The 12,211-nt window shown below is 44.6% G+C and overlaps 1 protein-coding gene across 4 annotated transcripts in view; it reads right to left on the minus strand.

The window, feature by feature from the left end:
* WDR7 (WD repeat domain 7) overlaps positions 1 to 12,211 on the minus strand; it is a 107,196-nt gene that overhangs the window by 59,277 nt on the left and 35,708 nt on the right. For all 4 annotated transcript variants that reach the window (XM_051642445.1, XM_051642443.1, XM_051642444.1 and 1 more), the window contains 2 exons: positions 10,158 to 10,281; positions 5,664 to 5,777 (listed from right to left, as the gene is read on the minus strand). In XM_051642445.1, coding sequence (XP_051498405.1) covers positions 5,664 to 5,777; positions 10,158 to 10,281 — 238 coding nt within the window. The remainder of the gene's footprint in view (positions 1 to 5,663; positions 5,778 to 10,157; positions 10,282 to 12,211) is intronic.

Below are 12,211 nucleotides of genomic sequence, written 5' to 3' on the forward strand. Positions count from 1 at the left end.
GAGGTCGGGAAGGGAATTCGGAACAGCAAGTCAGGAGCCCAAGGTGCAGACTGGTACCAGTGCTTGTTGGGAACACCAGCCTGGCCCTTGCTTCTCATTGCTCCTGTCTCCCTCGGGGAAGATTCACAACCTGAAGTGATAACAGCCCCCCTACCCACTTAACTGAGCGCAGATGAGCAGCCAGGAGAACACAATTAAGTCATAAATATTTTTCCAAGACAAAAAGAACTAACTTTTCCCAAGTTAACATGATTTTTCAGAGTAACTGTAGCACAAAGAGAGACCGTGCAGCACTGGAAGAAGACATCTGTCACCTAGACAAGAAAATAACTTCAGACCAGAGTCCCAGATGGGTGCTCAGACTACTGGTGTATAATGCACACCACGAGGCTGAATTCCCACTCGCACACAGAATAAGGACTGACACTGCCTAGGTACCTTAGGCAAAGCTTAGCTGCATATCATCAAATAGAGACCAGAAAGTATATAAAGCTAAATGAAAAGTTGCATTTTCAACAACAAAGTAAGCATTTGTAAATGAATGTGTGTTAGAGATGCTTCTCATGCTACAGTAAAGAAATCAATATTTAACAGTCTATACAAAACCACATTGCCTGCAATCATGGCTTTCATCTAATGCACTGATTTCACTGACATCTGTGGTAGGTGAAGTAAATCCTGTAAAATCTGAGCAGCTACCTGCTCCTGTGATCTGAATTAGTAACTCCTGGTGTAAATGCACAGGTGTATTTAGAGACTTGAGGCAGGGCAGCTTGGCCAGGTTTGTACTTGTGTGCTCTGCTTTTTGGCAAGTCATGACTCTGAATTTTGTATTCAAGCTTGCTAGCTTTTTCAGCCAAAGTACTTTAAAAAAAATAATAAAAATCTCCAGCCCTACTAGGAGTGGTACTTCTTTCTAGACCAGTCCACAAGCAGAAGGAGCCAGCCCAGCTGCCTGGCTCTGCCCATGCAGCCACCAGTCCAGCCAAGGCCAGGCCCTGCTGGTGGGCACTGCTGCCCTGCACCTCTCCCTTCATTGCAAACCACCCCCAGCCCCTAAACAAGCCAGATTTCTTCAATTAGTCCTCCCTTAATGACAGGCTCTCCCAAAGCTGACAGATGCCATTCAGACAGATGTCAAGCCCAGAACCCCCTCCCGGAGAGCAGGCCCTTCCTGGCTTTGCTGGGTGACATCTGCTTGGCCAGCAGCTGCCTGGCTCCGTGCACACGCGGGCAGCTCTGGTGCAACAACCCCGGGGCTCTGAAGGAGGGAGGGCTCCTCAAAAAAAGGGAACAGAATTTTTATCCCTGACATCATGCTTCCCTGCAGGCAGCTAATTACAAATTGCAGGAACCTAGATCCTCAGTCAGCTTGGTACACAATTACATATCACACATTTCTCTAGGTGCTTCACAATTCCTGCTAAACACAGGAACACTCCATTAAAGCTCAGTTTTACACGTTCAACCCGCGTCTGTGAACTCATATTCCATTTTAAATTGTGACAGAAAAGACCAAGTGACAGGGATGAGTCAGTGTGTATCTTTTCTGTTTTCTTCATTAGCATCTGAAAAGGATGAAGTTTGCTTCAGATGATAAACCCTCACTTTTCTGGTGTTTTACACAATAGTCACCACATGATATGGTAGATGGTTTTCCAGCAAGTGATTAAATCCCAATTAAAAGCTGCTTTGATCTCTCAATATGGCAGCTTTGCAGCCATAAAGCTGCCTGTGACAGGGTCTGTGGAGGTGCTGAGGTTCAGGATAACTTCCTTGAAAGGAACCCAGCAGGATGTTGGTTGGAGCCTGTCTCTGGTGGCACCTCATTGTGAGGAGCAGTGGGGCTCTGGCCCTTGGGCTGGGCTGGCAGATGGCTGCACTTGCTGTGCCCCTCCATTCCAGCCCAGGTTTTCAGGGAATGCCTGGCTGGGAATGGGAGGGATCCAATGGGCACCTGCTCCTCCCACTTCAAATGAGCCCAGCTCCAGCAGCAAGAAAGAAAATGAAGGGAAACCATTATAGTAGTCCAGGAGCTCCATATACTAAATTAAAAAAGAAGAAGAATAAAGTAAGAGCACAGTATGTGCCCTAAGAGATGCCTGCCCACAACTTTCAGCTCACAGTTTGGTGAAACAGTTCTCTCTGGTACAGTGGAAACCTGTGAGTTAAAAACTGGAATAATCCACAAAGAAAAACTATTCATCAGCTAGGAGCTACATTAAAACTACTTCAAATAGCTAAATTCTACCCAAATCAAAAAATGTCAACAGTGTTGAGAAAGTAAGAGGAACTCAAAACATGAGAAAATGTTGGAAGTTCAAGATGCCTGGAAACCAAAACCACCTTCTGCTGCACTTGAGCAGGGATGGGGCCATAAGGTACAAGATGAATCACAAGAAATACAGTCCCTGCCCTTGCACTGTTGAATCTTTAATATGGATAAATACTGTCACTGATGAAAGAGTTATTTTGAAGTTGAGGCTATGGGTTAATTTAGCAATATTTCTTGCTTCTGACTTTGCCAGTTAAAGGACAATTATTGCTTTAAAATTGCTACTCATTATGCACGAAACCGGATTTGTGGATATTGAAAGAAGAGAATTTAAAACACTAAATTTTCAAGTTGACAAACATTGATCAGTAGCTTTCCCAGATTTGATTTTCTGTATAAACTTTTGTGTGCCCCCCTGTAACTGCTGGAAGCTGTATCAGAAATGAGTGTTTGCACCACTCACAGATCATGCACAGGAGTCTGCTCAAGAGAGACTCATGTCACACAGTTAAACACCAGGCACTACAAAATCATCTGTTTATTGCCTGAACCCGCTGCAAGATGCCCTCAGACAGATCTCCCTCTGTGCAGGGGATCACCAAGGGCCAAGGAGCAGGCTGACCACTGTGTCTCCCCATTCTGGGTACTCAGGTGTGCCAGCAGCAGGCAGGAGGAAACAGGCTGGGCCAAATAACCAGCCTTATCTTGGCAGCTAAAGCAGTCTGTTTCCACTATCTCCAACCTTCTGGAATGACAGAACTTTAGGAATAAATTGCATTTCAATTCAACTCCCCACTCTGCTGCCAGAGCAATGGACTGTGCTGTATCACAGCCTCTCCTACAATCCCAAACGTTTAGGTTGGCTCAAGTAGAACCAAGCGGAAAAAGTATCTGGTACAGTTTTTATTTATGGAAATACCAAACCAGAGTAATTGGTCCAATAAGAGTGTATTTCACCTTGTCACCCCTCAGGCCACCTGTGGGAGTGTGACCATTTCACAGCCACGCCAGCTAAGCAAGGTGTCCCTGCTGTTTCTGTCCCCAGGGCAGTGTCCCCTCCTGGGAGCAGGCACAGAGGGGCACAGCAGCCAGCCCCTTGGATTTCCCACCCACAGGCATTTTATTTTCAGATAGCTGTTCAAGTGTAGAAAAACCATAAACTGTTTGCTTACTTAGTTTGGGCTTTTGCTTCATAGAATGGTTTCGGTTGAAAGAGACCTTAAAGATCATACTCTTCCTTATTTACTGGAAAAGCATATTGCATTTCTAAAGTAAAAGTTAGATGATGTTTTGGAGCCTAAAATTATACTGAAAATACCAATCAATTATCAACACTTCTTAAAAACGAAAACAAATTTGGAACAAGCCATTTGCCATCATGATGAACTGCAGAGTGCTGAGCACTGAAGCCAGTAGATTTTAAGCCCAACCAGGGGGAAATGCTGCCTCCACGTGTGCGTTATTTAAGCACGATGTTTGCTCTGCTCTTAGTTATCCAGAAAAAGCCTTCCAAGCTTTCAAGATAGCAACACATACTACCTGCTGGGTGGGAAGACCACATTTGCATGTGTTCTCGGTGCATTTGAAGACAGCCCCAACTTGCCAAGTAACTCCTGCTCAGTCCCTCAGTGCTCAGGAGGCACTGCAGTGCATTGCTGCAGTGCTTCCCACACCAGGCTGCAGTGCCTTTCAGCCAGCTCAGCTAAAATGCTTTCATCTCTGAAAGGACTGCTGTGAAAGTGATCCTTTTAAACAATTATTTGGATAAATGAAAGCATTTGGTGGATCTTGATTTGAACTGAAAAAAAAAAAATCCTATTGAGCACTGCACACTAGCATTACTTTGTGCAGCCAATCAATAAATATGAGCCTTAACAGGACCAGTACAGGAAGGAGCTGCATTAGATAAGGTTAAGTTGAATCGCTCTCAGAACTTTTGGGGTTTTTTGGATTCTACCAACACAAAGCTGTATTCAGTTGTAGACCGAAATTTCATCTGTACTCAGGATACTTTTTTTAAAGCTTAACTGCTTCTAATACCAGAAACCCAGGTGACATGGTTACAACCACCAGCCTCCAGCAAGGCAGCAGACAGCTTTCAGGAAGCCTCAGAGCTCAGCAGTGCAGCACACAGCAAACACACACAGCATTTGGAACTTACTCCACTGAAGCACCCATCCCATCTTCATTCTCCTCCCCGTGAAAACAACAGACAGCACCAAAGGGGCAGAAAGCTGTTCCAGATGCACCACACACTTATAACAATGCTAAAGCTTCCCAACCCCCCCCAGAAGGTCTGGAACAGATGTGAGATGGCAGATGCTCCTGGAGGAAACACTGATCTATGTGCCTCTCAGGGGGTGCTGAGCCCATTCATTATTGTATTTTCAATTTTTCTGAGGGTTCATCCTCTATTTGTTGTTGTTTCCTGACAAGTCCTGCATTGTCTCCCAGCTGCTAAAGGCATTCCCAGCATCCTCCCTCCCTCTCAGCCGCTCCTCCTTAGCCTGTTACCTTCAGTCCTGCTAGTGCTCCCTATGCCAGACAGGTTGTTTTTCCACCAGCAGTAATCCTGTCTCTGACACCTTCTAACAGAGACTCGACCCAAAACTAGGTCTGTCACACTAACCACCTTCAGCTCAACGGAAAGAATCCATTCCCTTTAGACTTTCCCAAAATCCTACGCAAAGCTGAGTCCAAAGGCAGAACTTCACACCCTACGACCTCCAGCACGCTGTGCTGAAATCCAGCCTGCACTCACATTCCAGCACCTTGATACTGAGCACACAAAGAGCATGATGGCATGAAAAAAGAATCAAAATATAACTGCTTATAATTAAATGCCTCTTTTTGCAGAGTCTGACCTGTCAGACTAGGCCTTGATGGACCAGAACACTTGGCTTTACCTGCCTTCAGTAAACTATAGCAAGAGTGAAAAGCCAGACAAGTGCTGTAGAAATGAAATTCTGGTGTGACAAACAAGCAGCACAGCTTCTGGCCAGAAGGTCCATTCAATCCAACAGACTGATGGCAGCAGCCTTACATCAGATCTTTCACCAAGGTAAATCACTTAAGGGGTAACTATCCAAAAATCATATCAAGCCTTTATTCTTCAAGAGCTACAAGCTACACATGGCAGTTGCAGGCAGGCTTGAAGCTGAAAACACATTAAAATATGTTCAGAAGTAACACAGGGACACTAGAATAGTCACAGACAAGTAGGTATTTGGTTTTACCCTACAGCTCTTTGCTAACTTTTTAATAACTTCCTTTCTACCAGAACAGACTTCTCAGTAAGTAGCCTTAGGATTTCATTTTCTCACGAACAATATGCTGTTTAGCAGAACAGTACCTACTATGTAAAAAAATAACTTCTCTTCATGCTCACCAGGTGGGATGTCATCATCAGCCAGGTCATGTTCCTCTTCCTGAACTTTTGCTTCTGTCCCCAGAGAATCTGGACTTGCACTCCCAGTCTGAATGGCTTCTGTGGTCACTCCAGCTGAAAGAAACAACCCAACACCCACAAGAAAGTCAGGGATTTTGGTAGAGAATATCCTTAGATCAGGGGAAAAAAAAGTCATAAACTTTTGATGTTCTGAACCATGCAGTGTGAATCTGTGAAACAGACAAAGCCTGTTCTCTGGTTTCTCTCTGTCTTGTAAACAGACTTTTCACAAACCTACCCTTGAAGAAGTTTCTCCACGCTGTAAATCTCTTTTGTATCATCTTTTTCTGCCATCTTCTAGCACCATTAAAAATACTGCTACACACATTGCCCACTAACCATTTATTTAGCCCCAAACCAGAGAGCTCAGCAGAACCTCTTGACACTTCCCCTCTCTCACCAGCAAGTGCTGGTTTCCAGGCCACCTCCCAGGCACATTCATTCATCTGACTCAATCCATGAAATTTGGGTTGGGATGCATCTGACAGCTGCTACTAGGAACTGCACAATGAACCCCAAACTGTGCCACACAGCACTCTGTGAGTGAAGTTAACATCTCCTGTTTGTACTCTGCACAGTCCCATACTTTCATTATTCCCTGGAGCAGCGCCCCCACAATTCCAGCCAGGCATTATCAGAAGCGTTTTGCTAAGGGTGAAAAGAACAGCCTCACAAATAGTCTTTCCCAAAGAGTTTTAGGAAAGCTGAAAAGCAGGCTGATGGGATGCCCTGGTAAGATCTCTTTCCTCTTCCCTCCCAATGGCAACACTGCCTGCTGCTGCTCAAGCAGCTTAGTAGAATCATCACCATGAGATACTTCCGTTCTCAGCAGCTTTCAGTTAATAACCTGCTAATCTCCTCCAGGGCAGGGCTGGAGCCCCCATCCCTGGGGGGATTTCAAAGCCATGTAGACATGCTGCTGAGGACCATGGGTCAGTGGTGGCCTTGGCAGGGCTGGGGAAATGGTTGGACTGGATGGTTCTAAAGTTCTTTTCTAACCAAAGTGATTCTACAGTTCGATGTGATGGATAAACAAAAAGAAAACAGTATCATAAGTCACAAGAGGAGAATCTCTGCTGTGTACCACAAGGCTTGTGAGTCCACACCTGAAAGCCATTTGGCTCCACATTGCCTGTAAACCAGTTCAGAAACATTAAAATTCTCACAAATATTCCAGACTACTTTGAGTGTTTTTTCATTTTTGGTTCTGTTTTAAAATACCAACTTGTGATTGTCTGGTGGCAATTGGGAGTGATTATCTGGCAGCAATCGTGAGTCATTGTCTGGCAGCAATTTCTAGCTTTCTTCTGCCATAGCCCCTTTATAAACAAACCAGTACCTTTCAATAGCTTGCTCAATGTCTTTCCCCTTGTGTCAGCACATATAAAAAATGGTGATGACAAATCTACAAGCAGAGAGGGACACAGTGCAGAGTCAGTGGCATGTCACCTGCTCAGGCAGGCTGGCAGGGCTGCCCTGAGGTCACACGTGCTGCCAAACCCCACCTGAGCCTTATTCAGGACACCTATGCTGGACACAAAAATCTGCTGATAAAAATGTATGCCCCTATATCAAGGGGCAAAACTGGCAGAAGTGGAGGATGAAGGAATCCAAGCAGCATTTCTTTATCTTCCTTATTTCTTATCCTTAACTTTCTAGCATAAAACTATACTTTCCAGAAGTCCACTGCATTCATTTTTGGCCATCCTAAATAACTCTTATCCCCTTCAGTTCCTCCCTGGGCCTTTAAAAAAACCCGCACCATCTTTTAAAGCATGTGTTACAGTGTAACTAAACCAGACACTTGTTACCCACAACAGCAACATTTGTAGCTCCTTAATTTGTTTCCCCTCTTACAGGGCAATTACTCTTCTTCAGAGCATCAGCACCTTTGTGGACATTCCCACGGACAGTAACACTATTAAATGCCTCCTCAGCCCTGGCATTCAGGAGAACCCCAAACTCCATAACCTTCATTCACATATTTTTCAACAGTCTTAGTATAAAATAAATTCATTTCCATTGCCCTGTTTGAAAGGTTCCCACTGCCAGTGCTCTCACACTAACATTTACACTCAGGTCATTCCCTCAGCCAAGCTCAGCTGACTTCTCTGGTTTGTATTTTCTCCCTGTGTTTTAAAACCTTCTTGTTCAGACAGACAAGGACATCCTAATGTAGAGTTAAAACACTTAGATTTGCTAATGACTAAAACAAAGGCCAAAACACAGCTTGTATCCAACTACTTGAACCGAACGCATCCAAAACATGCGTGTTTTTTCTTACACCAGTCGGTCCTGCTGCTATAAAAACAGAAGCCACACTTCTAAACCTGAGCACAAACAGAAGCACAAGAGGCAGAATAAAACGTTAAGCTGCCAAATGATGCACATGTAAAACAGAACTGCAAACTCTTCCCTAAAACTTTTAAATGTAATGAAGTAATGAGGAGCACCTGAAACAGCAAATGATCAAAACTAATACAAATTACTGGTTGTTTTTCAGTACATTACGATGAAGTTCCATTTTTGGAAGCAGCCAGCTGGCTAAAGCAGGCACTCCAGGGTGGTTTAGATACACTTCACCAACACAATTATGTCCATAACCTCCCACCCAAGGAGGTCAAGCAGTACCACTCCAGAGAGAAGAAATTCCTCACCACCAACAGTTGCTATAGCAGCTACTCTGGAATGGAAAGGGCAACTACAGCTGCTTTCTACAAACTGCCTGCAACAGACCTCTGAAGGTCAATTAAAAAAATACACCTAACTGCACAAAATGGCACAAATATCCACCACGTGAATCAGGGCTCTTTGGTATGTGCACAAACAACACTTGCACTAACTGTGCCCCGACATCCCTGGGATAAGGCAACTGCTGCATGGCTGGAGGCTGCAATTAACAGCAGCTTAGTCTCACCAGAACATTCCCAACATCCCTTTAAAGTACTGTGTTCCATGTAATTTATGCATTCAATTTAGATTTAATAAGATTATTACACAGCTCTCAAAAATCAATTGGTATTTAATAGAGACCTTTCTGAGCAGAAACAGCATCCTTCAGTGGAAAAAGAATCTCCTTTTAAGAGAGGTGAACACCTATGACTCTTAGAACTTCAAAGCAAACATTCTCCTTCATGATAATATAGTTTTTTTTAGACAAGGCAGATGCATCTGGACGTTATTCTCTCAAGGCAAGGCAAGTTTCTAGATATATAATTCTTTGAGCCTGTACAACCTCTGCTTCAATAAAAATGAATAAAGCAAAAACAGCTTTGTTTTTGAGAAAGAGACAACAGATAAATTGTTGTCAGTAGTTAATTAATGGTTTGGAGAAGGAACAAGATATTGCATATCACTGAGTAGTGCTGCAAGAGGCAGGCACACAGGTACAGCCAGAAGACACATATTTTGGTAAAGATGTTTGGGTGAGTCAGTTCCAGTCACACAAAGAACCCAGCAGGGCTACAGTCTGGGAAGCCCCTTGTCTGCACGTGAGCCAATAGCTCCAAACAAGGATCAGAACATAAAAAACCAAAACCCAACAAAATCAGAAAATATTCTGCAAGCAAAACATTTTAATAGACAGCATTTTATCAAAAGGGATTGGCTTATATTTAAGATTAGCCCCATAACCAAACAGAACCGCAATTTCACCTTATAGCTTCGTGACTTTTAAAATTTGCACTAGTTTAATGCATTAGGTTTTTCAGCCAGCACACACCTCCTGGTAAGAGACAGGGAAACAGGGAGATGGTAGAGAACAGCTGCTACAAACCCAACACTTTCCCTTGTAAGCACACTGCGTAACTGAAATATTGTTGCAGAAGTGTATCTGTAGCAATATTAAAATATCCTCTGCCAAAGAAAGGTGACTAAGGGAGTGGAACATCTCCCTTATGAGGAAAGGCTGAGGGAGCTGGGTCTCTTTAGTTTGGAGAAAAGGAGACTGAGGGGGGACCTCATCAATGTTTACAAATATGTAAAGGGTGAGTGTCAAGACGATGGAGTTAAGCTTTTTTCAGTGAAGACCAGTGATAGGACAAGGGGTAATGGATACAAGTTGGAGCATAGGAGGTTTAAGATGAATATCAGGACCTGATGAATAACAAGGTGACTGTGTTCACAACTCCTACCCTGTAATTTTACCAGCCTCTTCACAATTGGTTTCTCCCCTGAAGCCCCCAGCCCTCAGCAGCAGGGACAGGCTTGGCAAGACACCCCAGTCCCCAGGAGATGCTCTGCAGGGTCTGAATTACCTGACCAACACCAGCGATCCCCAGCGATTTCATGACACTTGAGCATTTCAAGAGGTTTTTCTCTATAACCCCAGACTTCTCCCCTTGATTGGTAGCCCAATTTTCTGTGCAAAATGTCTTTCCCCCCCCCTTTCTCTAGCAACCCAGCTCTGTCCAGGTGTAACACAGCCTTACGTACGAGATATGACACTGTCCATGTACTGTGGCAGGTAGGGAGCCCAGGCATCAATGGTTTCTTTCCGACCTGCCTGCTCAATTCTTCTCAGCTCTGCCAGCAACAAGGCCTGGGCAGCTTCTCGGACCTGGAAAGCCAACAGAAAACACCAGCTCAGATCTCAAACACCGACCAGCATGGTTCCCGTGTGATTGAGGAAGAACAAAAGAAAAATCTTGCACAGAAAACCAAGCTAAGCTTTCAGAAGAGCTTCATTTTTCTCCCCCCTCTCCACCTTCAACACAGAAGCAAAACAACCACAAGTGGGACATGCCTCAACGATGATGACTCTCAAGAGGACACTGCCCCACAGAAACACGGGGTGAAATGTCCCAGCTCAGTCCCCAGCATGAGCACAGGGGAGCAGCTGTCCCACCTCCTCTGGCCTCCTTCTCCACTCAGACCCCAAGGATGACCAAGGCCACCTCCCAGCCTACAAACTGAACAGCAAGAGGTGTTTCCCTCTCAAGGAAATAACACATTGAGGGGCCACCAAAGTTCCAGTTGTCTAGAAGCAATCTGTGATCACCCTTCCCTACAGCATTTCCAAAGTTGGGTCCAGTGCCTGAAGGGGCTCCAGAAAAGCTGAGGAGGGGCTTTTCATGAGAGAGAGCAGTGACAGGACAAGGGATAATGATTTTAAACGGAAAGAGGGGAGATTTAGGTTGGACATCAGGAAGAAATTCTGTGCTGTGAGGGTGGTGAGACCCTGGCCCAGGTTGCCCAGAGAAGCTGTGGCTGCCCCATCCCTGGCAGTGTTGAAGGGCAGGTTGGATGGGGCTTGGAGCAACCTGGGCTGGTGGGAGGTGTCCCTGCTTATGGCAGGGGGGGTTGGAACCTGGTGATCTTTAAGGTCCCTTCCAAGTCTTAATCATCCTGTGAGTCTATGAAAATTCTAGATGTTCAATGAATAACATTTTTCTGTGACAAACATGGTGAGATGAAAGTGAAACAAAGAAGTAACTTCAAAATATTTTTAACATGAGATTTGCTCATGTCCTCCATGCTACAAAGGCTGAGCAATGAAAGAAAAGGAAAATACATTAAAATGGTTTATCCCCATTTTTTTAAAAAACAATCTGGGTTTTTAGACCAAAAATACAAAATACACCTTGCACTATTTGTACCCCATTAATAACACTTGTTCCACCTGAAGAATTAATAAATACACATTCATAAACACGGGCCATTTTCCATCTAAAATATTTAATGCACGTGGAAATTAAGGGATTTGATCAAGGTAAAATAAACAAATTTTGGACAAAGGAAATATAAATATGTAGCATTTCTGTAGCTCATCAATTTGAATGAGTTTCTAACTAATGCCCCTCTCAGGAAAACCCATCTCACAACAGAACAGGCAATCAGGCAGGACAAGACATTCCCAGTTCAGTTCCAGGACTGCTGAGGACCCACAGTCACCAACTCAGCTCTTTCCCACTGAGAAAGCTGCACAGTCAACACATTTTTTTGCCAGAAGAAGCACAGGTGCAGTGTGAAGGCCCCCTGGTCATTTATCAAACAGTTGGTGACAAACCCTTTACTGGCTGCTGGACACATGCTCCAAAAGATACAGCAACTAAACAGTCTCTTGAACAACTGTCCTCTACACCTGCCTGAAAGGAGGAGAGACCTCATCGTCCTCTACACCTGCCTGAAAGGAGGTTGTAGGGAGGTGGGAGTTGGGCTCTTCTCCCAAGTGAATAGCAACAGGACCAGAGGAAATGGCCTGAAGCTGCAGCAGGGGAGGGTCAGATTGGATATTAGGAAGAATTTCTGTACTGGAAGAGCAGCCAGGATGGGACAGGCTGCCCAGAGAGGTGGTGGAGTCACCATCCCTGGAGGGATTCAAGAAATGTGTAGATGTGGCACTTCAGGGCATGCTCCACTGGCTGAGGTTGGGGTTTTTTGTGGGTGTTTTCTGGTGGGGTGCATGTGGTGGTTTGGGGTTTGTGTTGACGGTTGGACTCTGCGGCCTCAGAGGTCCTTTCCAACCAAGACAATTCCATGATTCTTAA

This window comes from Apus apus, chromosome Z (genome assembly GCF_020740795.1).
Source record: "Apus apus isolate bApuApu2 chromosome Z, bApuApu2.pri.cur, whole genome shotgun sequence".
Lineage (NCBI taxonomy): Eukaryota > Metazoa > Chordata > Aves > Apodiformes > Apodidae > Apus > Apus apus.